Genomic DNA, 22613 nt, shown 5'->3' with positions numbered 1-22613 from the left:
TGTCCGGAGGTTTCGCGGTGATATGCCACTGTATGTATGAAGGCGTGGAGAATACCGTGAAATATGGTAGCCGAGAAAGCCAGTTGGTTGTGTAGAATCCAAGTTCTTCTGGAACTGGAATAGAAGTATACTGAAATAATCTGACAGGACTCCCCACATCCACTCCTTCCTTCTAATACACGCTGCAGTCAGCATAATCCTTTACAATCACGAATTTGATGCTTTCACCTCCTTAAAACCATTTGAAGTTTAAGAAGAGGGTTTCCAATACCCTATCTTTTTGTACTCTGGAAGCTGCAGTGGAGGAAGTGAATTGGGGGGAAGCTGGCAGGGTGGGCATGTTTGAAGAAAAGGTGCTTTACGAGACCTATTGAAAGTTTTATGGAAGTACTAGACGAGCTGTGCTGCACGTTGGAAAGTCAGTGGTGAACAAGATTAATCTCCTGGTCTCCGAGGTAGACATGGAGAAAGTATAAGTCTATTCACTGCAGCGAAGAAGGGGAAAGAACTATGGGAACATGTGAAGTGGGGGGGCATCATTCTGAGCCACTAAGGGAAGTCTGAGAAGGTGTCTCTGAGGAAATGTCATTTGAGATGTGAAGGATGATTAGGAGAAGGGACTTTGGGCTTAGCTGTGGGAGCAGAGAAAACAGCATGTGCAAAGGCCTGGAAGTAGGGAATGCATGTGTGGCTCACAGAATTGAGAGAATGCCAGTGTGGCCGGAGATGAAGCTGAGGAGGGTAGACCAAGCACAGAGAATGCATTCATTTCAACTTTGTTTCTCCAACTCTGTTGCCCGGTGTTTGTATGATTAGAATACATAGGGTTCAAAAGCAAAACCAACTTGCCTTTGGGGGTCTGGGCTGTAGGGTGGTAGGTGAGGCTGGGAGGTGACTGATAGATTCTGAGGCTAAGAAGAAGCAACAAGGCCTGGCCCCCAGAGGTCACACACTGAAAAGTCTCCAGAGGCCAGCCAAGCTCCTTCCCTGTTTAAAAATGTCAGCTGCTCTTTAGCTAATTGTTTTCATGTGGGAACATGGTCGCTCTTTTTTTTTTCCCCGCAGATATTTGCAGTTCTCAAGAGGGCCTGAAAAAATTGAAATTGATGTGAAAGCTCATGATTTTTAATGTTAACCGCAAATTCAGAAAATTTTCAAAACATTCTTTGAGTCAAACGATGTGGCACAGGCTACCAGTTTGAGACCTCTCATCTCAGTATTATGAAATCCAGAGATTGAGGAGATTCGGCATAATTGGGGGAGTAGAGGCAGTGAAGGAGAGAACACAATGTTCAGGAAGGAGGATTTTAGAGTGTAGAGATTTTGAACAAGGTGGCACAGCATGACTTCTTTGCTGAGTTCCAGTTTCATTTGTTCAGCCACCTGCAGGACATCTTCACAGTAATATTCTGTGTTATTTCCTCAAAGACAAGCAACTAAAACTGAAAGAATGCCTCGTTTCTCCAAACCTGTTCCTCTTCAGGTGTTAACCTGTTTCTCATAGTAGTACTTTTCTAGTTACACTGGTTTAAAACAAATAGCTATATGTTATTGTTTAATAGGTATAATGTTTCAGTTTTACAAGGTGAAAAAAGTTGTGGAAGTGGTTGGTGGTGATAGTTGGTTAGCATTATGAATGTATTTAACATTACCGAACTGTCTGCTTAATAATACTTAATCGGTAAATTTTATGTTATGTATATTTTATCCCAATAAAAATTTGGGAAAAAAACCCCAAATAGCTATTTAAAATTTTCCTACTCTGTAACTCCATTTCCAATGTATTATTGGGTCCTTTTGATTTTGTTCCTCTAATAAGTTTCATTCATCCTGTCTTCTTGTAATTTTTTCTTGTCTTTCGTAGTTTAGGTTTGATTACTATCACTCTTAATGTTTCCACAGTGCCTCCATTTTCACTTACTTCAGCCCATTTCTCAAATTGTTGTAAGAGTCACTTTTCTAAGTAGGGAGTCTTGTTATGTATGCCAGTACTTAATGGAACTCTTACGATGCCAGCCTTGAAAGTCAAACACTTTACATGAATTATCTCATTTAATCTCATACATCAACTCTATGAGGAAGGCACTGTTAATTTGATGAAACTGAAGCTGAGAACTTTCCAGGTTCACAGGCTAAGAAATGGTGGAACTGGGATTCAAAACCTAAAACTATTGGACTGCAGAGTCCTCATGTCACTCCCTTTCTCAAATCTTTAGGGCCCCCTAGGGTGTTTCAGGCAAAGGTAACAGGCTGAATGATGTGGCACAGGGCCCTCCCCATGCAGGATGTGCTTTGGCCAGGTATGTAATAGTCAGGTACCCAATTTGTTGGTAACAGTGGTCAGGGACTTATTCTGTATATTAGAGTCACTTAAGGAGCTTTAAAAATTAGTGTGATGCCTAATCTGACCTGCCCAGACCAGCTGAAACAGAATCTCTGGGAATGGGGCCCAGGGTGGGTATTTTTAAATGCTCCCCAGATGATTCTGCTTTACAGCCAGGGTTGAGAACCTTGGCCTGGAAAATGGAGTATATGGGGTGGAAGGTCAGGGAGGGGAGTACAATAGTAGGAAATAATACTGGAAAAGTAGGTTATTTTGACATTTGTCTACCATCCTTTGGTCTGTTTCCAAAGCCACATATTGTGTTCTGCCAACTGTTGACCTTGTAAAACAAAACAAAACAAAAACCCCAAAACTAGTTTCAAGTTCAGTGTATAGGCCAAATTGGAAAGAATAAAATGCACATGGCAGTGTGTTATACTACTACTTTGGTGTTGAACCCAGGCACTTGCTTGGCATCCTTAAGCCTTGGGATGACAGGAAGGCTCTAGGACCACAGGTTTGGACCTAGGTGCTCCTTTGTTATCTCTTATATATAGTCATGCCTGAGTATTCACAATCCAAAATATAACTGACTTTCCTTTTATTTTTCCTTTATTAAAGGTAGGGTATTATAACCACCCTCCCCCCACCATATGTGTATTCATTGGTTATTTAGGAATATCTTTTTAGAATAGTACTGTGGATATAAAACTGTTTCTTATAAAATAGGGTGATAGGGTTGATAACTACTGATTTTAAATAAAAGATTCAGTAGAAACTAGTATTAATAACACTATGATTCCCTATGGAAATAATTCAGTAGGCTGTTAAAAATTTCCTTATAGTGTAGGGAAAGTTCATTTGATATAGTCTGTATGATATAGTCTGTGTGCCTGGCTGTTTTTAGTTTGAGATGTATTAAATTGATATAGATGGTGTCTTTATTAACAGGTGCTTCCTAAGCACATTACATTCTCATTTATTCATCACAACAACCTCATTGAAGTAGTTGACATTATCCTTATTTCTCAGAGAGTGAAGTGTGGCTTGAAGTTGTTAAGGGATTTGCTCAGGATCACACAGCCACTAAAACAAGGCTATCTGACTCTAATTCCAAATCCCAGGCTTTTTAACAACCACATGAAAGTCTAGCCCATGCCAGTTTGGGCTTCTAGAAGACAGCTTTCTGGGTACAGTTAGCTTCTACTTGTCCTGCAGGGGATCCAGTATTTAAGGATATCTTGGTGTTTGTTGTTACTGATTTTTAGAACCGTATAGCATTTGCTTACTTGGTCATTTATCTTTTCAAGGTTGGTAAAGCTGTCTGGATATAATTGTTAATTTCTTTCAGATTTATAACAGTAATTTTGCCAAACATCCCAGCTGGTGATTACTTAGGCATTTATTGGTTTGTTGTGATTTTATTGTGAGAGCATGACTATGTAAAACATCCTAGAATCTATCTTGGTAGAAAATTTTTACTCAAGAAAAGAAATAAAGGCACTTAAAAAAATAGGCTAACTGCTAAGTTTCTCAGGGTTTTTTTTTTTTTCCCAGCATTCCCAAAGATCTGTAGCATTAAGAATAATGAGGGCTTCCCTGGTGGCGCGGTGGTTGGGGGTCCGCCTGCCGATGCAGGGGACGCGGGTTCGTGCCCCGGTCCGGGAGGATCCCGCGTGCCGCGGAGCGGCTGGGCCCGTGGGCCATGGCCGCTGGGCCTGCGCGTCCGGAGCCTGTGCTCCGCGGCGGGGGAGGCCGCGGCAGTGAGAGGCCCGCGTACCGCAAAAAAAAAAAAAAAAAAAAAAAAAAAAAAGAATAATGAGACTTCGTTTAGATTTTTGAGTTTCTCTTTCTGAAATAAAGTGAGCTTGATATAGTGTATCATTGCTATAAGTAATGTTAATTTTTGGAATTAAACACACAGTAAGTCATTGAAAGTAACCATTTAAGAAATATGTCAAGCTTTTAAGGTGTAATCTTTTGTGTACTCTGGAGGAAAGTCTTGTTCTCTGTTAAATGCTTAGCATCATAAGTCTTTTAAAAACAATGTTGTAAGTACCTTTGTGGCACTCCAAGAATAGCGATTACCAACTACCTAATGGGTTGATTATTCTAGATTTAAAATGATTACTTTGTCCTTATGCCTAGCTAATTTTCTCTTTTTTTTTCCTGAATTCAGTACATTTAAAGTTGAAGTTTGCTGCTAAAGATGGCAGATCCAGATGTCCTCACCGAGGTTCCTGCAGCCTTGAAGCGGTTAGCCAAGTATGTGATCCGGGGGTTTTATGGCATTGAGCATGCTTTGGCCTTGGACATCTTGATCCGAAACCCCTGTGTGAAAGAGGAGGACATGCTGGAGCTGCTCAAATTTGATCGGAAGCAACTTCGATCAGTCTTGAATAATTTAAAGGGAGACAAATTCATCAAGTGCAGAATGAGGGTAGAGACTGCTGCAGATGGGAAAACCACTCGCCACAACTACTACTTTATCAATTATCGTACTCTTGTTAATGTGGTAAAATATAAATTGGACCACATGAGAAGGAGGATTGAAACTGATGAGAGAGATTCCACCAACCGGGCTTCCTTCAAATGTCCCGTCTGTAGTAGTACTTTTACAGATTTAGAAGCTAATCAGCTCTTTGATCCCATGACAGGTGAGATTGTTCCAGTTTATGAATCTTTCAAGTAACTTTTTAAAGTATGTAACCTTTTTCTTAAGTTGATTCATCTAGTTTTTAAACTGATCATATATATCATTATAAAATGGATATATTGGTGTAAGTAAGCATACAGTCATTCTTAGTCTTAATGTCCTGTTTGACTGTCATACTACTTTTAGAAGCTGTTGCAAAGCCTTTCTCCTTTACAAGGGAGTATTCATCCATGGACTGTTCTTTTACCCATAGTCCTCTACCTCTGTTTCTACCCCCATCCCTTATTTACAACTGCAGCCTAATCTAAAGGGTTGACTTTCTCTACCACTTTGAGGCTATTCTGACTTTACTAAGTTTACTTTTGAACTCTTCATTCAACAAATACTTGAGTACCTACTTGTGCCAGTCACTGCCAGACAGTTATAATAAATACGTATTATTAGAACTTAAATGCTTTGTTAGTGGAAGTGCAAAGTGCTATCAGGAGGACATAACTAGGGCATCTAATGTGGATTTGGGGAGGCCTCTCAAAGAAGTTTAAATAGCGGGGACCTAAAAAATAAGTAAAAGCCAGATGAAATAAGAGGGGCACTTTTTCCAAGTTAACAATAGATATTTAGTTTCTTAGCCATTCATTAATGGAAGCGAATCATCAACAGGAGTTATAAATTGCTTCATTTAATTAAATACTTTAGTTTTAAGGATTTTTCTAATCAACACAGAATCTACAAAGCATGTTTTTTCTAAAAATACATGTCTAACATTAACATGGGACACTTTAAAGTGCTAGGTTGTATAGTTATGTTGTTATTTGTAAACTGGAAAAGAGACTATAGTTTTACTAATTACTCAAGTGGGTCAATTTTGTGTTAAAAATTTGTAAAAATCTGTAGAAAGAATCACAGCTGTTAAGTTAGATTGTCCCTTTGTTATGGCTGAATTCAGGAGTATAGGTTACTTTTTAGTTCATAGATCTGACTTTAAAATAACTATCTGAAAAATATAATTTAAGCTTTTACACATGAAATGTTTTATTATAAAAAAATTACAAGTTTGTGTACATGTTTAATTTTGTATATGTTATATATATTGTACATTTTAAAGAATTTTAAAAAATTTTAATGGGAAATAATGCTGATATCAATTAAGATTATTCACAAGAAGAGCAGTGATGGCCTATGACTTTTTTTTTTCCCCTTATTTACTGTGAAGCAGTCATCTTGGATGAAAATTCATTTAAAGAATTCACATTTGTCTTAAATGTTTAATTTGTCTGAACCTAACTATTTACCTTGAAAGGGCTTAACTAGGAGAGGTCTTGGTTATGAGAAAATCTTAGCCATCCTGAGTATAAGAATTGCTTGAGTGTACTATAGAGGAGGGTTGTAGACTATATCTGGAGCTCTTTCAAAATAGACTAGAAAAGTCTCATGATTTTTGCCATTCACTCTAACAGATTTCTTTAAGGAGCTCTGGGTTTTGGTTTTTGATTTTCTGCAGATGTTGGTGTTACAGTGGTCATCCTCGTCACTCTTGACTGCAGTGAAGGTGTTATCCAGTCCCTCAGAGAGGGTAATCTAAAGGAATATGCTTCTACTACATTTACGTATCACTTGATTCTTATTTAATTTCCAGTCCCTCAGAGAGGGTAATCGAAAGGAATATGCTTCTACTACATTTACGCATCTCTTAATTCTTATTTAATTTCATGAAAGTTTCTAAAAGGAAGTTATCCCATTACTTATATATCAGTATTTAGGAGTTTGATTCATGATGCTCTTCAAATTTTACCTAGGGTTTGTGTCTGAATGAAATTAGTTGTAATCAACAGGTGGCTTGTGGAAGAGATGGCCTGACCAAATATAGTCAAGATTATTTGTGTGAAGGAATTGAGATAGGGTAGGGAGCATGAAAACATATTACGAAACAGAGCTAAAACTGAAACAGTTGTTTTGTGGCCAGTCTGAACAGAGACTGTTTTCTTAATATGAGGGTTACGGTCAACATGATGGTGGAAAGAAGGGGTTCAGGAGAGCAAGAATAAGTCACTTTACATTGGTATCGCTCATGGGAGGATGCCTTGATCAGCCAGCACTAATAGTCAACTTAATTGGCAGTTATGTCTCAGTGAAGCCTGAGATACCATGATTGAAAATTCTTAATTATTGGGAACACTCTTTATGAGAATATACTTGCCTTTTGATTATAATTTGGTTTTTCATTTGGACTTTCCTTTACAGAGAGAATATGATAATTGGGTGATATTAGACCCCCCAACCTCCTTGTCAGTCTGGTTTTGTTTTGTTTTTCCACTATTAGTACCTTGACAACCCTCCCTTGTTCTTCTATACATTCCCTTTAGAAATCTTGGTCTTTTTCCCTCTGTTCCCTTCCTATTTTGCTCAGTATTCATTGCTCTCCCCGTCGTTTTGAAGAAGACGAGAAATAAACATTTGGTATATGTATCAGAAGAGGAGGAGGGAAGTTTTTCTGCTGTAATATTTATTCTCTCTATAAATTAATAGTTACAGTTTTCATTCGAAGCCAGTGCTGTACAAAGCTGTTCTATTTCTTGGTTGCTATTGGAGATTGATGGTGTTTCTGACCAGTGATGGAGGTATCTAATGGGCTTCTATCTCCATTCCAATGTCAACAGTTGTTAGGTTTATATTAGCAATTGGGGGTATTTAGGAATTAGATTTGAAGCCTTCTAGGCTTTACTTCTTCCCTGATGAAAAGTTCTTAACTCAAGTATATGGGCAACTCTGCCACTGGACAGAGAGTAGTGACTCCTAGATGAGTATTCAGGAATTCTGGGCTCAGGAAATTGGGTCCAGCAAGAATTGTTTTACCGGCATTAATTCACACATAAACCAGCAATTTTCTTACTTCAGTTTATAGCTTTTCCCTCCCCGCCTCTCTTTTTCCTGAAAATTGTAGATTCTTTCCATACTTTCCATTTAGATTTTGCCTTTGGTGTTCTGGGGTTGAACTCTCCCAATGTTTGATGCTTGATATGTATAGCTAATTTTATTTTATTTTTAACATCTTTATTGTAATTGCTTTACAATTGTGTGTTAGTTTCTGCTTTATAGCAAAGTGAATCAGTTATACATATACATATATCCCCAAATCTCCTCCCTCTTGCGTCTCCCTCCCACCCTCCCTATCCCACCCCTCTAGGTGGACACAAAGCACCGAGCTGATCCCCTGTGCTATACTGATCCCCTGTGCTATGCAGCTGCTTTCCACTAGCTGTTTTACATTTGGTAGTGTATATATGTCCATGCCACTCTTTCACTTCGTCCCAGCTTACCCTTCCCCCTCCCCATGTCCTCAAGTCCATTCTCTACGTCTGTGTCTTTATACCTGTCCTGCCCCTAGGTTCTTCAGAACCTTTTTTTTTTTTTTGATTCCATATATATGTGTTAGCATACGGTATTTGTTTTTCTCTTTCTAACTTACTTCACTCTTTATGACAGTCTCTAGGTCCATCTACCTGCTAATTTTATTAAAATGGAAGAGCCTAGCTTTTGCCCACTAGTCCCTGGTTTCAGAAACTTAATCAGGCAAAATCAGCTGTTTTATTTTCTGAAATATGGGGGTCTTATGTAATCAGAACAAAGGTAGCATGGCATGAAATCCATCAATCAGCAGAATAGCATCTTGTGGTTCATAAATGCATGTTTTAGATTTAGCAAGGCTCTGACCATGTGAAGAGACTTAGCATTTCTACTTTAGCAATCTCAACCACAGTGATTTCATTAATGACACTTCTGAGTTAAATTCAGCAACATGCTTCCCCAAAAGGGAGGGGGAGATTGTATTTCCTTTTTTTTTCTTTTTTTTTTTTTTTTGTGGTACGCAGGCCTCTCACTGCTGCGGGCCCAGCCGCTCCGCGGCATGCGGGATCCTCCCGGACTGGGGCACGAACCCGCGTCCCCTGCATCGGCAGGCGGACTCTCAACCACTGTGCCACCAGGGAAGCCCTGTATTTTCTTTTTAGGTGTTAAAGTTAGATGATATGGAAATAGCTTTATATTTTCTATTTTTAATTTAAAAATTATGTAACCATGGTGCCAGAAAAAATTTTGAATAGAAAAAATTACGACAAAACCACTACCCTTTTATGTGTTATTTATAATTACAGTCATAGTCAAGAATAGTTTGTGATCTCTTGGTCCCTTAATGTACCAACTCTCCTGTTTCTATCTAGTGTTCTAAATGTTTTTAGGTGTGATTTTCTCTCCTGTTTTCCTTTCCACTCCTTTGGGGCACTTTGTTTGTATTTTTTTTTTTTTTTTTGCTGGTATAGATATGACACTTTGAATATTTTTGTATGTGTAGCATTTTATTCTTGTTTTTAAAGTTTTTCCTTAAGGATTCTCAGCAGTGGGAATATTAGGTGAAAAAATATCGTTTTATAGCTTCTGTAAAGGCACATAAGGCAATGTAGTTTTATTGTGGGTTGGGTAAAATTGTTAGGTGTTTGAATTAGAAATAGTTTGGGAGCCCCTATTACTGAATTCACCTAGAGACCAGGGGATCCCATTTTAAATAAACTTTGAAGTAAGTTAAATTTTAAAAAAAGGAATCTTATAAATGTTTGTTTAATACAATCTTATAAATAGGAGCTAAGAGATTATCTAGTTCAACTCATCAAATGTGTGTGGATACACACACACATGTCTGTTATACTCTAGGTTTTGGAGGATCTTACAAAGTAATAAATAAATGTAGGGCCATATAGATTTCCAGAATGTTTTAAATGAGTACTGGGGAAGATAAGATAGCTTTCATGGAGATTCAGCTTTTGTGTGGCTCCAGGGAAAAGACTTTGAGTCAGGTAGATTTTAGGATTAGTGTAAAAGAAGTCTTTAAAAACTGACTCTAAAATGTGTCCAATAAATAACTCTTAAAAATAGCCAACAGGGCTTCCCTGGTGGCGCAGTGGTTGAGAGTCCACCTGCCGATGCAGGGGACACGGGTTCGTGCCCCGGTCCGGGAAGATCCCACATGCCGCGGAGCAGCTAGGCCCGTGAGCCATGGCCGCTGAGCCTGCGTGTTCGGAGCCTGTGCTCCGCAACGGGAGAGGCCCGCGTACCGCAAAAAAAAAAAAAAAAAAAAAGCCAACAATGGAAACAGACCTCTTCCAGAGGTTAGTTCTGGGTCCCTCAATATTCAAGTAAAGTCCTTATCTACTTGGGATATTCATTTCTAAGTTTGGTGTTAAATCACGAGTCCCTCTTTTGCTTGTGACTGCAGGAATGCTTTTTGATTTAGACACATCAGTTTCCTGATCCCCACATCATTGAAATTCCTCTTCAGTTCCTTTAACCTAACATTTTAAAACTGTCAGGGTCCTGTATTCATGAGCCTCTGAAAGACTTGTTTCCTTCATGCTCACCTTCATAGAGCAGGCTTTTTCCTGTTTTCATCTCTCTCTACTTAAGGCAAGAAGATGCCTTATAAGCAGTGTTTCCAATTGCTGAAATGCTAAAAACACAGACAAACAAACATTAAAAGAAATCTTTCTAGGAGTACTTTGCTCAGTTGCTGGTTTGGAATCTTTGCCCAGGATGGGTTCAGTAGAAACTTATACTGGAAAGCTCAGTGGTGTGGATTTTGAGGAGGCTGATGATGGGACAGAAGGAAGGTGATTACTAGAATGAGTTAAAAAAAACCAAAAAACTAGTTATGGAAAAATAGTAAGAAACAGGTGTCTTCTCTCCACTACCCTTCACTTTCCACCAAAAGCTTTAGGGCTGATTTTTTAAAACTTTTGTTGCTCTTGGTTTTAAGGGTTTGAAAACTTAAAAAAAAAATCATCTGTGTTTTATCTTTTTTGTATTTTGAAGCTGATTACATAGGAACAAACTTATTTGTGAAAAGTTGCTTTTTAGTTTTGATGCTGGCATATAACATTCTGTTGATTATTGTCTTTCAAATAGTCATATCAAAACCACATACTTTTTGCCTGCTCACTGCATGTTGAGATGAATTTGATTTGGGCCTAATTCAGAGAATTTATTATTGATATAAGCTTCAGTATTCACCCAAATACCACACTTCAGTTTATTGTTTTCCCTCCCAGGCATAATACTTTTTTTCCCCTTTATAATCAGTTCCAGAATCTAGGAATAATGCATGATTAGACCAAACCTAGATGTGTTCAGTTAAGGAAGGACAGAAGCCAGTTTCATTGATTAAATTGAGTTTTGGGGGTAGAGTTGTATTGGGTACATTATGAATACATTTGAGATCTTCTGAAATTAAAAATACATTAAACGTACTTCTATTTTTTTTCCTTTTGCATGCAAATGAGTATTTTACAGTGTTATATGTTCTGCAGTGAATCGCTAAAGGATGATATTTCAAATTCCATTTTATTATAAGTAAAATAATTATATAAAATATATAACTATGCTCCTCTCATGTCTGTTATTATTTTATAATAGCAATTCCTTTTTTCACACACTTCCCCTTGCCCAATTAAACTGAAGAAATTTGCTTTATAAAATAAGTTGGAACTTAGAATAAAGGGTGACTTTTTGAGACTTCAGTATTTGGCTTAACATTTTAATGTATATACCCCTGAACATTTTGAGTTATAAAAGGTTTAACAGAGGACTTGATAGTGCTTTCAAAGAATATCCTAAGAATGACTGTGTAACTTTTGTGTATTAAAGGGAGTTGAGTGCTTTTGGAGAATTCAAAATAACATTTGTTTTCTTTCTTCTAAAAATACGTAAGTAATATATGAATGTAAACTTGTTGAAGACTCAACTGACAGAAAAATAGACTAAAATGGCAAACCTAGTTTTTCTTCTCTATGGTCTCCCGCGCAATCCAGTCCCTACTCTCTCCACCTTTCTCTGTGTTGACAACTGGTAAGTTTTATGATTATATAACGTTTCACTTTATGTCTGCAACCCCACCTCACCCTCCCTCCTCCATAAGCCTTTTTGAAATCTGAGAAAGCAAGGTGATTTTTTTTTTTTTGGACAGGAAAGTGGGATTTATTGGTGGGCATGAGTAAGGAGGGGACAGTGCCAAAGCTCTCATGAGTGAGAGCCGTTTGTCCAGGAGACCACAACTAGGGATGTATTTGACCCCACAGCCATCTGGGATGAGCCGCTTTTCTGCCGCCATGTTTTCATATTCATCTGCATTAAACTTAGTAAATCCCCAGTTCTTGGAGATGTGGATCTCCTGGTGGCTAGGGAACATGAACTTGGCTGTGAGTTGGGCCTCAGTCACGTGCTCCTTGTTCAGCTTGGTGTGGATGGATTTATGACCTGGCCAATGTGGACCCTAGCCACTGTGCCCTGGGGCTTTCCAAAGGCACTGTACATACTTGTCTGGAGTCCAGATTGGGGACAGCATCCAGACATGAATGTCCACCGGAAAGGGCTGTCTCCAAGGTCCCTTAGGGCAACCTGTATAAGCAACAGGCTGTACACTGCCCAGGAGGCTGTGTTTGTAGCCATTGCACACCAGGCCTCCACAGGGAAGGTGATTCTTTTTTTTTTTTTTTTTTGCAATACGCGGGCCTCTCACTGTTGTGGCCTGTCCCGCTGTGGAGCACAGGCTCCAGATGCGCAGGCTCAGTGGCCATGGCTCACGGGCCTAGCCGCTCCGCGGCATGTGGGATCTTCTCGGACCAGGACACGAACCCGTGTCCCCTGCATCGGCAGGCGGACTCTCAACCACTGCGCCACCAGGGAAGCCCAGGGAAGGTGATTCTTAATTAAATATTTTGTTGTTATAACAGCTCTGGTTATTAATGCTCGACCAACTTATGTTAGTATTGTAAGGGTTTTTCAGAGCACTTATTACATTGGGTCTTTTTGTGTAATCAGTGTTTTCAGTGGGTATGTCATTTTCAGAGGGTTTTTTTTATCTTGTTTCGTTTTTTAAGCAGTGGCTATAAGACAGCAAAGTGACAGTGTATTAGGATTCCAGAGCCATGGCTGTCTTCCAGTCTTGGGCTATGTTAGTAACTATTCCCTGGGCAAATCCTATAATCATTGTAGGCCTTTTTTAAGGATATGTAAAATGATAAGTTCAGTCTATTCTATACCATATATGGTTTCTTTCAACTCTAATTTCAAAGCACCCTTTGATTTGGAGAATAGTTGACATTTTAAAAGTATAGAGAAGCTTGGGGATGTTTTATCACTGCTTTTAGAAGATAATGTTAGTCACTTTGGTTAATTTGAAATCCTAGGTTAGGAACTGAAACACCTTGTTATAGTAGTGTTCGTATAGAAAATATGCTATGTTGAATTAGGCCATATTCAGAAACACATTGTGGCATAATGGGGAATAATATTTAGGATTCTTGGCAGTCTTATTTTCCCAAGCTCTCCAGTTTACTCCCTTTCCTCGTATATACATAATCTATAAAATATTCAGTGAGAGGGGAACCAACGTCCAAATTTGACTCCTAAGATATATACAGTGGTTGGATTTTTACAGAGTGGTAAAATTAATACCATATATTAGTGATGTGTCTTGAAGTTTGTTTCCTCTTTATTTCACTAAAATCCTAGTGATTCTAGTCCCAGTAACTTGGTTTTAACATGGAACTGTGAATTGTCTTCAGTTTTGTTTTGTTTTTCCTGGAAGCTTCTTGAGTGAGGGGAAGTAAAAAACATTTACTCAAATTTTTTTCATAGAATTGTCTAGAAACATTAAGCCATTATCTCTTTTTTTTTAAAACATCTTCATTGGAGTATAATTGCTTTACAATGGTGTGTTAGTTTCTGCTTTACAACAAAGTGAATCAGTTATACATATACAGATATCCCCATATCTCCTCCCTCTTGCGTCTCCCTCCCACTCTCCCTATCCCACCCCCCAGGTGGTCACAAAGCACTGAGCTGATCTCCCTGTGCTATGCGGCTGCTTCCCACTAGCTATTTTACATTTGGTATTATATATAAGTCCATGCCACTCTCTCACTTCATAACAGCTTCCCCTTCCCCTTCCCATGTCCTCAAATCCATTCTCTATGTCTGCGTCTTTATTTCTGTCCTGCCCCTAGGTTCTTCAAAACCGTTTTTTTTTTTTAAGATTCCATATATATATGTGTTAGCATACGGTATTTATTTTTCTCTTCCTGACTTAACTTCACTCTGTATGAAAGACTCTAGGTCCATCCACCTCACTACAAATAACTCAATTTCGTTTCTTTTTATGGCTAGGTAATATTCCATTGTATATATGTGCCACATCTTCTTTATCCATTCATCTGTCGATGAACAGTTAGGTTGCTTCCATGTCCTGGCTATTGTAAATACAGCTGCAATGAATGTTGTGGTACATAACTCTTTTTGAATTATAGTTTTCTCAGGGTATATGTCAAGTAGTGGGATTGCTGGGTCGTATGGTAGTTGTATTTTTAGTTTTTTAAGGAACCTCAATACTGTTCTCCATAGTGGCTGTATCAGTTTACATTCCCATCAACAGTGTATGAGGGTTCCCTTTTCTCCACACCCTCTCCAGCATTTATTGTTTGTAGATTTTTAATGATGGCCATTCTGACCAGTGTGAGATGATACCTCATTGTAGGTTTGCTTTGCATTTCTCTAATGATTAATGATGTTGAGCATTCTTTCAAGTGTTTGTTGGCAATCTGTATATCTTCCTTGGAGAAATGTTTATTTAGGTCTTCTGCCCATTTTTGGATTGGCTTGTTTGTTTTTTTGATATTGAGCTGCATGAGCTGCTTGTAAATTTTGGAGATTAATCCTTTGTCAGTTGCTTCATTTGCAAATATTTTCTCCCATTATGAGGGTTGTCCTTTTGTCTTGTTTATGGTTTCCTTTGCTGTGCAAAAGCTTTTAAGTTTCATTAGGTCCCGTTTGTTTATTTTTGTTTTTATTTCCATTTCTCTAGGAGGTGAGTCAGAAAGGATCTTGCTGTGATTTATGTCATAGAGGGTTCTGCCTGTGTTTTCCTCTAAGAGTTTGATAGTGTATGGCCTTACATTTAGGTCTTTAATCCATTTTGAACTTATTTTTGTGTATGGTGTTAGGGAGTGTTCTAATTTCATTCTTTTACATGTATCCGTCCAGTTTTCCCAGCACCACTTATTGAAGAGGCTGTCTTTTCTCCATTGTATATTCTTCCCTCCTTTATCAAATATAAGGTGACTATATGTTTGTGGGTTAATCTCTGGGCTTTCTATCCTGTTCCATTGATCTATATTTCTATTTTTGTGCCAGTACCATACTGTCTTGATTAATGTAGCTTTGTCCTATAGTGTGAAGTCAGGGAGCCTGATTCCTCCAGATCCGTTTTTCTTTCTCAAGATTGCTTTGGCTGTTTGGGGTCTTTTGGGTTTCCATACAAATTGTGAAAGTTTTTGTTCTAGTTCTGTGAAAAATGCCATTGGTAGTTTGATAGGGATTGCATTGAATCTGTAGATTGCTTTGGGTAGTAGAGTCATTTTCACAATGTTGATTCTTCCAATCCAAGAACATAGTATATCTCTTCATCTGTTTGTATCATCTTTAATTTCTTTCATCAGTGTCTTATAGTTTTCTGCATACAGGTCTTTTGTCTCCTTAGGTAGGTTTATTCCTAGGTATTTTATTCTTTTTGTTACAATGGTAAATGGGAGTGTTTCCTTAATTTCTCTTTTGGATTTTTCATCATTAGTGTATAGGAATGCAAAGGATTTCTGGGCATTAATTTTGTATCCTGCTACTTTACCAAATTCATTGAATAGCTCTAGTAGTTTTCTGGTAACATCTTTAGGATTCTCTAGCAAATAGTGACGACTTTACTTCTTCTTTTCTGACTTGGATTCCTTTTATTTCTTTTTCTTCTCTGATTGCTGTGGCTAAAACTTCCCAAACTATATTGAATAATAGGGGTGAGAGTGGGCAACCTTGACTTGTTCCTGATCTTAGTGGAAATAGTTTCAGTTTTTCACCACTGAGGACGATGTTGGCTGTGGGTTTGTCATATATGGCCTTTATTATGTTGACGTAAGTTCCCTCTATACCTACTTTCTGGAGGGTTTTTATCATAAATGGGTGTTGAATTTTGTCATAAGCTTTCTCTGCATCTATTGAGATGATCATATGGTTTTTCTCCTTCAATTTGTTAACATGGTGTATCACATTGATTGATTTGGGTATATTGAAGAATCCTTGTATTCCTGGGATAAACCCCACTTGATCATGGTGTATGATCCTTTTAATGTGCTGTTGCATTCTGTTTGCTAGTATTTTGTTGAGGATTTTTGCATCTATGTTTATCAGTGATACCAATCTCTAATTTTCTTTTTTTGTGACATCTTTGGTTTTGGTATCAGGGTGATGGTGGCCTCGATAATTACCTTAAATGTAAATGGATTAAATGATCCAAGCAAAAGACATAGACTGGCTGAATGGGTACAAAAACAAGGCCCATATATATGTTGTCTACAAGAACCCCACTTCAGACCTAGGGACACATACAGACTGTAAGTGAGGGGATGGAAAAAGATATTCCATGCAAGTGGAAATCAGAAGAAAGCTGGAGTAGCAATTCTCATATCAGACCAAATAGACTTTAAAGCAAAGACTATTACAAGAGACAAAGAAGGACACTACATAATGATCAAGGGATCAATCCAAGAAGAAAATATAACAACTGTAAATATTTATGCACCCAACATAGGAGCACCTCAATACATAAGGCAAATGCTAACAGCCATAAAAGGAGAAATTGACAGTAACACAATCATAGTAGGGGAATTTAACACCCCACTTTTACCAATGGACACATCTTCCCAAATGAAAATAAATAAGGAAGCACAAGCTTTAAATGATACATTAAACAAGATGGACTTGATATTTATACGACGTTTCACCCCAAAACAACAGAATACACATTCTTCTCAAGTGCTCATGGAACATTCTCCAGGATAGATCACATCTTGGGTCACAAGTCAAGCCTTGGTAAATTTAAGAAAATTGAAATCGTATCACGTATCTTTTCTGACCACAACACTATGAGACTAGATATCAATTACAGGAAAAAATCTGTAAAATATATGGACACATGGAGGCTAAACAATACCCTACTTAATAACCAAGAGATCACTGAAGAAATCAAAGAGGAAATCAAAAAATACCTAGAAACTAATGACAATGAAAACACGACAACCCAAAACCTATGGGATGCAGCAAGAGCAGTTCAAAGAGGGAAGTTTATAGCAGTACAATCCTACCTTAAGAAAAAAGAAACATCTCAAATAAACAACCTAACCTTACACCTAAAGCAATTAGAGAAAAAAGAACAAAAAACCCCCAAAGTTAGCAGAAGGAAAGAAATCATAAAGATCAGATCAGAAATAAATGAAAAAGAAACGAAGGAAACGATAGCAAAGATCAATAAAACTAAAAGCTGGTTCTTTGAGAAGATAAACAAATTGATAAACCATTAGCCAGACTCCTCAAGAAGAAAAGAGAGAAGCCAAATCAATCGAATTAGAAATGAAAAAGGGGAAGTAACAACTGACACTGCAGAAATACAAAGGATCATGAGAGATTACTGCAAGCAACTATATGCCAATAAAATGGACAACCTGGAAGAAGTGGACAAAGTCTTCGAAATGCACAACCTTCTGAGAGTGAAGCAGGAAGAAATAGAAAATATGAACAGACCAATCACAAACACTGAAATTGAAACTGTGATTACAAATCTTGCAACAAAGAAAAGCCCAGGACCAGATGGCTTCACAGGTGAATTCTATCAAACATTTAGAGAAGAGCCAACAGCTATCCTCAAACTCTTCCAAAATATAGCAGGGGGAGGAACACTCCCAAACTCATTCTAGGAGGCGACCTGCTTTGTTTTTCTTTATTATACTTATCAACCCCTGATGTTATTTTTTGTCTTGACTACTCCCCAGTAGAATGTGAGCTCCAAAAAAGCAGCTCAGAAGATGATTAGCAAAATTTAGGGAAGCAGAATGTGGGAAATCCTTGGTACGTTAATTGTGCCACGTTGCATTGAGAACTCTGCAGCAGGGAGGGTTTGATCCTGCCTGTTTCTTTGGCCAGCCTTGAGGACTTGGGCTGCAGCATGACTCCTGCTTCAGCACTGCAGCACCTGTAGCATATCAAAACAATTGGGCTTCTTTTATTTTGATTGATTGATTGATTTTTTTTTTTGGTAGGAAAATGGCTGAGTAATATTCCAGTTGCAATTAATATGTTTGACAAATCTTTGACAGTGAACTCTAGGCATTAGCTGATGACCTATTCACTGTGTATTTTGGAGCGAAGAAGGAAGAACCACAATCCAAGTAATATCTAATTATTTGGGGATTTGACCCATAATGTCCTCTTCCCTTTTCCTCAGTTATGATAAATTTCCAAAGCATTTTCTTCTTGTTAAACTAAGGAGGAGAAACATTTTTTTCCAGTTTGGTTTTACCTGTATTTATTCATTGTTCCCTTGACTGAATACTCACATAATTAAAATGATGAGTAAACAGTTAAGTAGAAGACCTTGGCCAGCATAATAGACACTACCTGAATTTTCTTTTTCTGTGTTTAGCAAAGGAAAGTGTTAAGTTTGAATTTTGTTGAACATTACTGTTTTGTTTTTTTTTCCTTTTGTTCCCAGTCCCTTCTCTCCCCTCCCCCATGTCTCTTGATTCCTTTCTATTTTTACATTTATTTTTATTTTTACATTTCTTATTTTGGGAGAAACTTAAAATTGTATGGCCCTCTTTCCCCTCACTGTCCCTCTTCTTTCCCTCTCATCCCAACAAGTAGGTCTCTATTTCTTTTCTCATTTTGGAGTAATAACTTCACTAAAAGAGTCCTGAGTCATAGAATTGGGACATTCATATACTACTGCATGGACAACCCTAAAATATAGTTTTGAAATATCTATTTTTAAAAGATCTTTTTTCTCCCTATTTTCAATGCCTGGTAATTATCTACATCTGGATATATTTTAATCCTTCTTGCAAACCTGATACATTAAGACTCAGCTGAGTCAATGCCAGGCATGTGATGCACATTTAATGTTAAATAAATTTTTTGTTACAAATCCTCTCCTGCTCCATATTTTTAAAAATTAGAACCTATGTATATACATGGGAAAAGTTTGCTAAATTGTAGCTGGCAGGGATGATAGGAGGTTAGGAAAGGGATGTGTAATTCAGGATGGTGTGGTGAATTTACTCTTGAATCAGAAAGATTTGTATTTGAATCCAGGCTTAATGATTTTTGCTTTTATGCTATGACCTGGTGAACTTAACTTCTCTGAGTCTTTATTCCCTCATATGTTAGATTTGAATAATACTGTTGCACAGACTTGGCTGTGATGAATACGTGGGAATATTTGTAAAGTAGCTTTTTAAGTTTTTTTTTGTGTGTGTGTGGTTTATGGGTGTATATGATCAGACATATATGTTATCATTGAACTCTTCTTTTTCTCCTTATCTCATCATCTGTCAAGCTTTGCCTGAAGAATCTTTGTAGCCTTCATTTTCTCTCTGCTGCCACATTCTTTGATCTAGCTTGCATGTTCTCCCTTATGTGGCTTTTTGGTCTTATGTGTGGCAAGGGAAAAATGGTAAAGAGCTCTGAGTTTCAATTCCAGTTTCTTCTCTTATTGAATAGTATATTCTGTGCAGTATAGTATAGTCCAGTTTCAAGAAGAGTTGGGATATTTATGATATTGATTACTTAACAGCAGCTCTCCACCAGGGGTATGCATTAGATTCCTTGTCTCCACATACCTTTCATCTCTATTAGACTTTAAGCGTCTGGATGACAGATTCTGTGTCTATATGTGTTACACTACTGCCCCCTCAGTAGTGGTACTGGTACTGGTACTTCGTACAGCGTGTACTGAGCCCCATCTCCCTTTCAGATTTTGGGGAAATTGATTTGCATTTTTATAATGTTTAGTAAAATTTATAAAAAATGCTCCTGGTATGTTAAGCTAGTCTTAAGTCATTTTCCATAAAATGTAGAATTTCTTATTTTTCTCGGACTCCAGGTCTGGCTTTTGACAGGCTGCTTTCTTGTCTACAACTTGTGTTTTTATGATAAACATAAGACTCAGCTGTCAGGCTAGCTTTTCTTCTTGTAATGTTTGCCAGACATGGTTGTTGTTGGAAGACAGTTCTCCATGGTTCTCTCACATGTCTTGTATGTTTTACAAGCAGAGATGCTACTGACTGCCTTTTTTCTAGACTGTATTTTTCAAGGAGGTTTATATAGTGAGCAGCCTTGGAAGAGAGTTATTGTTTCTCTCCAGAGCAAAAGGCAGGTTTGCTTACTATTCAGTATAATAAAAAAGTCTCCCTTCAGAGTGTGTTTACTTAGTGTCCAGCATGGTAAAGGTAGTATCACCCTACAGAGCAAAAGATAAGCATGTTTATGCCCATTATAAAAGGTTTGGGTTCCTAAGCTCAGGGTTTCTTTCATGGAACATGATCCACTGCATGTACAGTTGTCACCTGACCATCTTTGTGTTACCCTATGGGAAATGGGACTCAGGGAACTGGCACAAAACCTGATACTAGTACTGCTATTGCCATGAGTAATAAAGTTCTTTTCTCTAACCTGTAAGTCTTGTGTCTGTCTTCAGCATCTATAAAGCCGTGGTAGGATAATTTGTTAGTTTACGAGTAGGGTAAAATTTCAGACCCGTCACAGTTTTTGACAGTAATATGAAAGCCACTCTTTTCAGAACTGCAAAATGGGCCCTCTACAAGTAATTCTTGTTAAGCCTTAATCTACATTAAGCCTGGGTCTCTGGAAAGGTACCTAGATGAGGCTAGAACTCAGGTTCCTTATGACTATACTGTGTTTTCTCTTTTCTCCCTATTTTTTTCAATGAAACTAAATTTATTCAAATTCAAGGACTATCATTCTGAAATCGTCTTTCTATGAAATGATGTTAACAGTGATCTCTTTTTCTCTCTCTTTTCCCAAAATAAAAGCATTGCTATTTTATACAGTTGAGCTACACTGGCAAGTGTGTTGATTTGTTTACTTAACACTGAAGTTTGGAATGTATGTTATCTTCAAGAGAAAAATGGGGTAGTTGGGAGTACATTTCTTTTTAATTGGGTAACATGACAATCTCAATGATAAATAACCTAATAAACTAGGTAATAAAACATAGTATGTTGATGGTGACAAATGTTGAGAAAGAAAGGGAGGACAGGACAGTGTTGAAATTTTAGGTAATGTTGGCTACGGAAGCTCTCACGGAGGTGACTTGAGTAAAGGTCTGAAGTTAAGAGACGAGCCATTTAACTCTCTGGAGGAAAAGCATTCTGGGCAGAGGGAACAGCAAGTACAAAGGCTCTGCAGCAAAGTGTTCCTGGTACAAGACATTGAGGAGGCTGATTTGTAATGCTTTGAAGACATATAATGAGAGGATTATAGCGTTGCCCTTTGCTTAGCTATCTTTTTATTCTTCAACCAGAGCACTTACTTTTATGTTTAGGTACTTTTTCACTTGAGGAATGGAATTTCTTCCTTTAAAAATAATTTGAAAACTACTAAACTAGATAATTTTTCTTCTGCAGTATTCTGTAGTTCTCCTTGATGGTCTCTGTAAGGGCTCATTTTTCAGCAGTCAACATAAGTCCCACATCTGTGTTTTTCAATTCAGCAGGTATTTGAGAGCTGTGTTAGACCTTACTTTACAGGCATACCTCGTTTTATTGTGCTTTGCTTTATTGCATTTCACAGATCATTGCATTTTTTACAAATTGAAATTTGTGGCAACCCTGCATTGAGCAAGTCTGTTGGTGCCATTTTTCCAGTAGCATTTGCTCATTTTATGTTTCTCTGTCACATTTTGGTAATTCTCGCAATCTTTCAAGCTTTTTTGTTATCTTTGTTATGGTGATCTGTGGTTAGTGGTCAGTAACATCTTTGATGTTACTATCACCACTTGCTGAAGGCCCAGATGATGGTTAGCATTTTTTAGCAATAAAGTATTTTCTAATTAAGGTATGTACATTGTTTTCTTAGACCTAATACCATTGCACACTTAATAGACCACAGTATAGTGTAAACATAACTTTTTCATGTACTGAAAACCCAAAAATTTTTGACTCGCTCTCACTTTATTGCGATATTTGCTTTATTGTGGTGATCTGGATCTGGACCTGCAATATATTTGAGGTATGCCTCTGTATGACTTATGTTTTAACTCCCACATGGATTATTTTCTTTATATTTCTGTTGAAGAGAAGAGACTGAGGCAGGCTGGAATAGTTAGAGAATACCCTAAGATAGCATACAAACTAAAACCTCTCTAGCCAAGGTCTCTATTTACCCTTTGTTACTAAATATAAAGGCTGGCTTTCAATTCTTGTTGACCTTGAAAATTAGTGCCATACCATTTCCTCCTTGAAACACCATCCTATCCCTCTGGCTGTACCATTTCTATCTCTCAAGGATTCTTCTTTCCTTGGGTTTATACCTTGACTGTCCATGCTTCTTACTCCTTAGTCTCTGGATACTCTGATCTACTTTATGGCTTCAGTTACTATGTATATGTTGTTGATTCTCATATCAAAATTTCTAGTCTTAAATTCCACTCGAGCTCTAAGCAGTTGTAATAAGTTGGCTTCTGACATATCCATT

At 37.7% G+C, this 22613-nt stretch overlaps 1 protein-coding gene and 1 non-coding gene across 2 annotated transcripts in view; one reads left to right on the top strand and one right to left on the bottom strand.

Annotated features, from left to right (window-relative positions):
* Window positions 1–22613, top strand: part of GTF2E1 (general transcription factor IIE subunit 1) — a 35141-nt gene that overhangs the window by 338 nt on the left and 12190 nt on the right. The window contains exon 2 of the mRNA XM_065876616.1: window positions 4503–4980. Coding sequence (XP_065732688.1) covers window positions 4533–4980 — 448 coding nt within the window. The 5' untranslated portion in view covers window positions 4503–4532. The remainder of the gene's footprint in view (window positions 1–4502; window positions 4981–22613) is intronic.
* LOC136122965 (small nucleolar RNA SNORA70) lies at window positions 12392–12524 on the bottom strand. The gene has a single exon (XR_010655855.1). It is a non-coding gene; the product is annotated as a small nucleolar RNA SNORA70 (small nucleolar RNA).

The sequence above is a fragment of the Phocoena phocoena genome, chromosome 4 (assembly GCF_963924675.1).
Source record: "Phocoena phocoena chromosome 4, mPhoPho1.1, whole genome shotgun sequence".
In the NCBI taxonomy this organism is placed as follows: domain Eukaryota; kingdom Metazoa; phylum Chordata; class Mammalia; order Artiodactyla; family Phocoenidae; genus Phocoena; species Phocoena phocoena.
The sequence above is the reverse complement of the archived record's forward strand: the minus strand, read 5'-3'. Positions and strand labels throughout refer to the sequence as shown.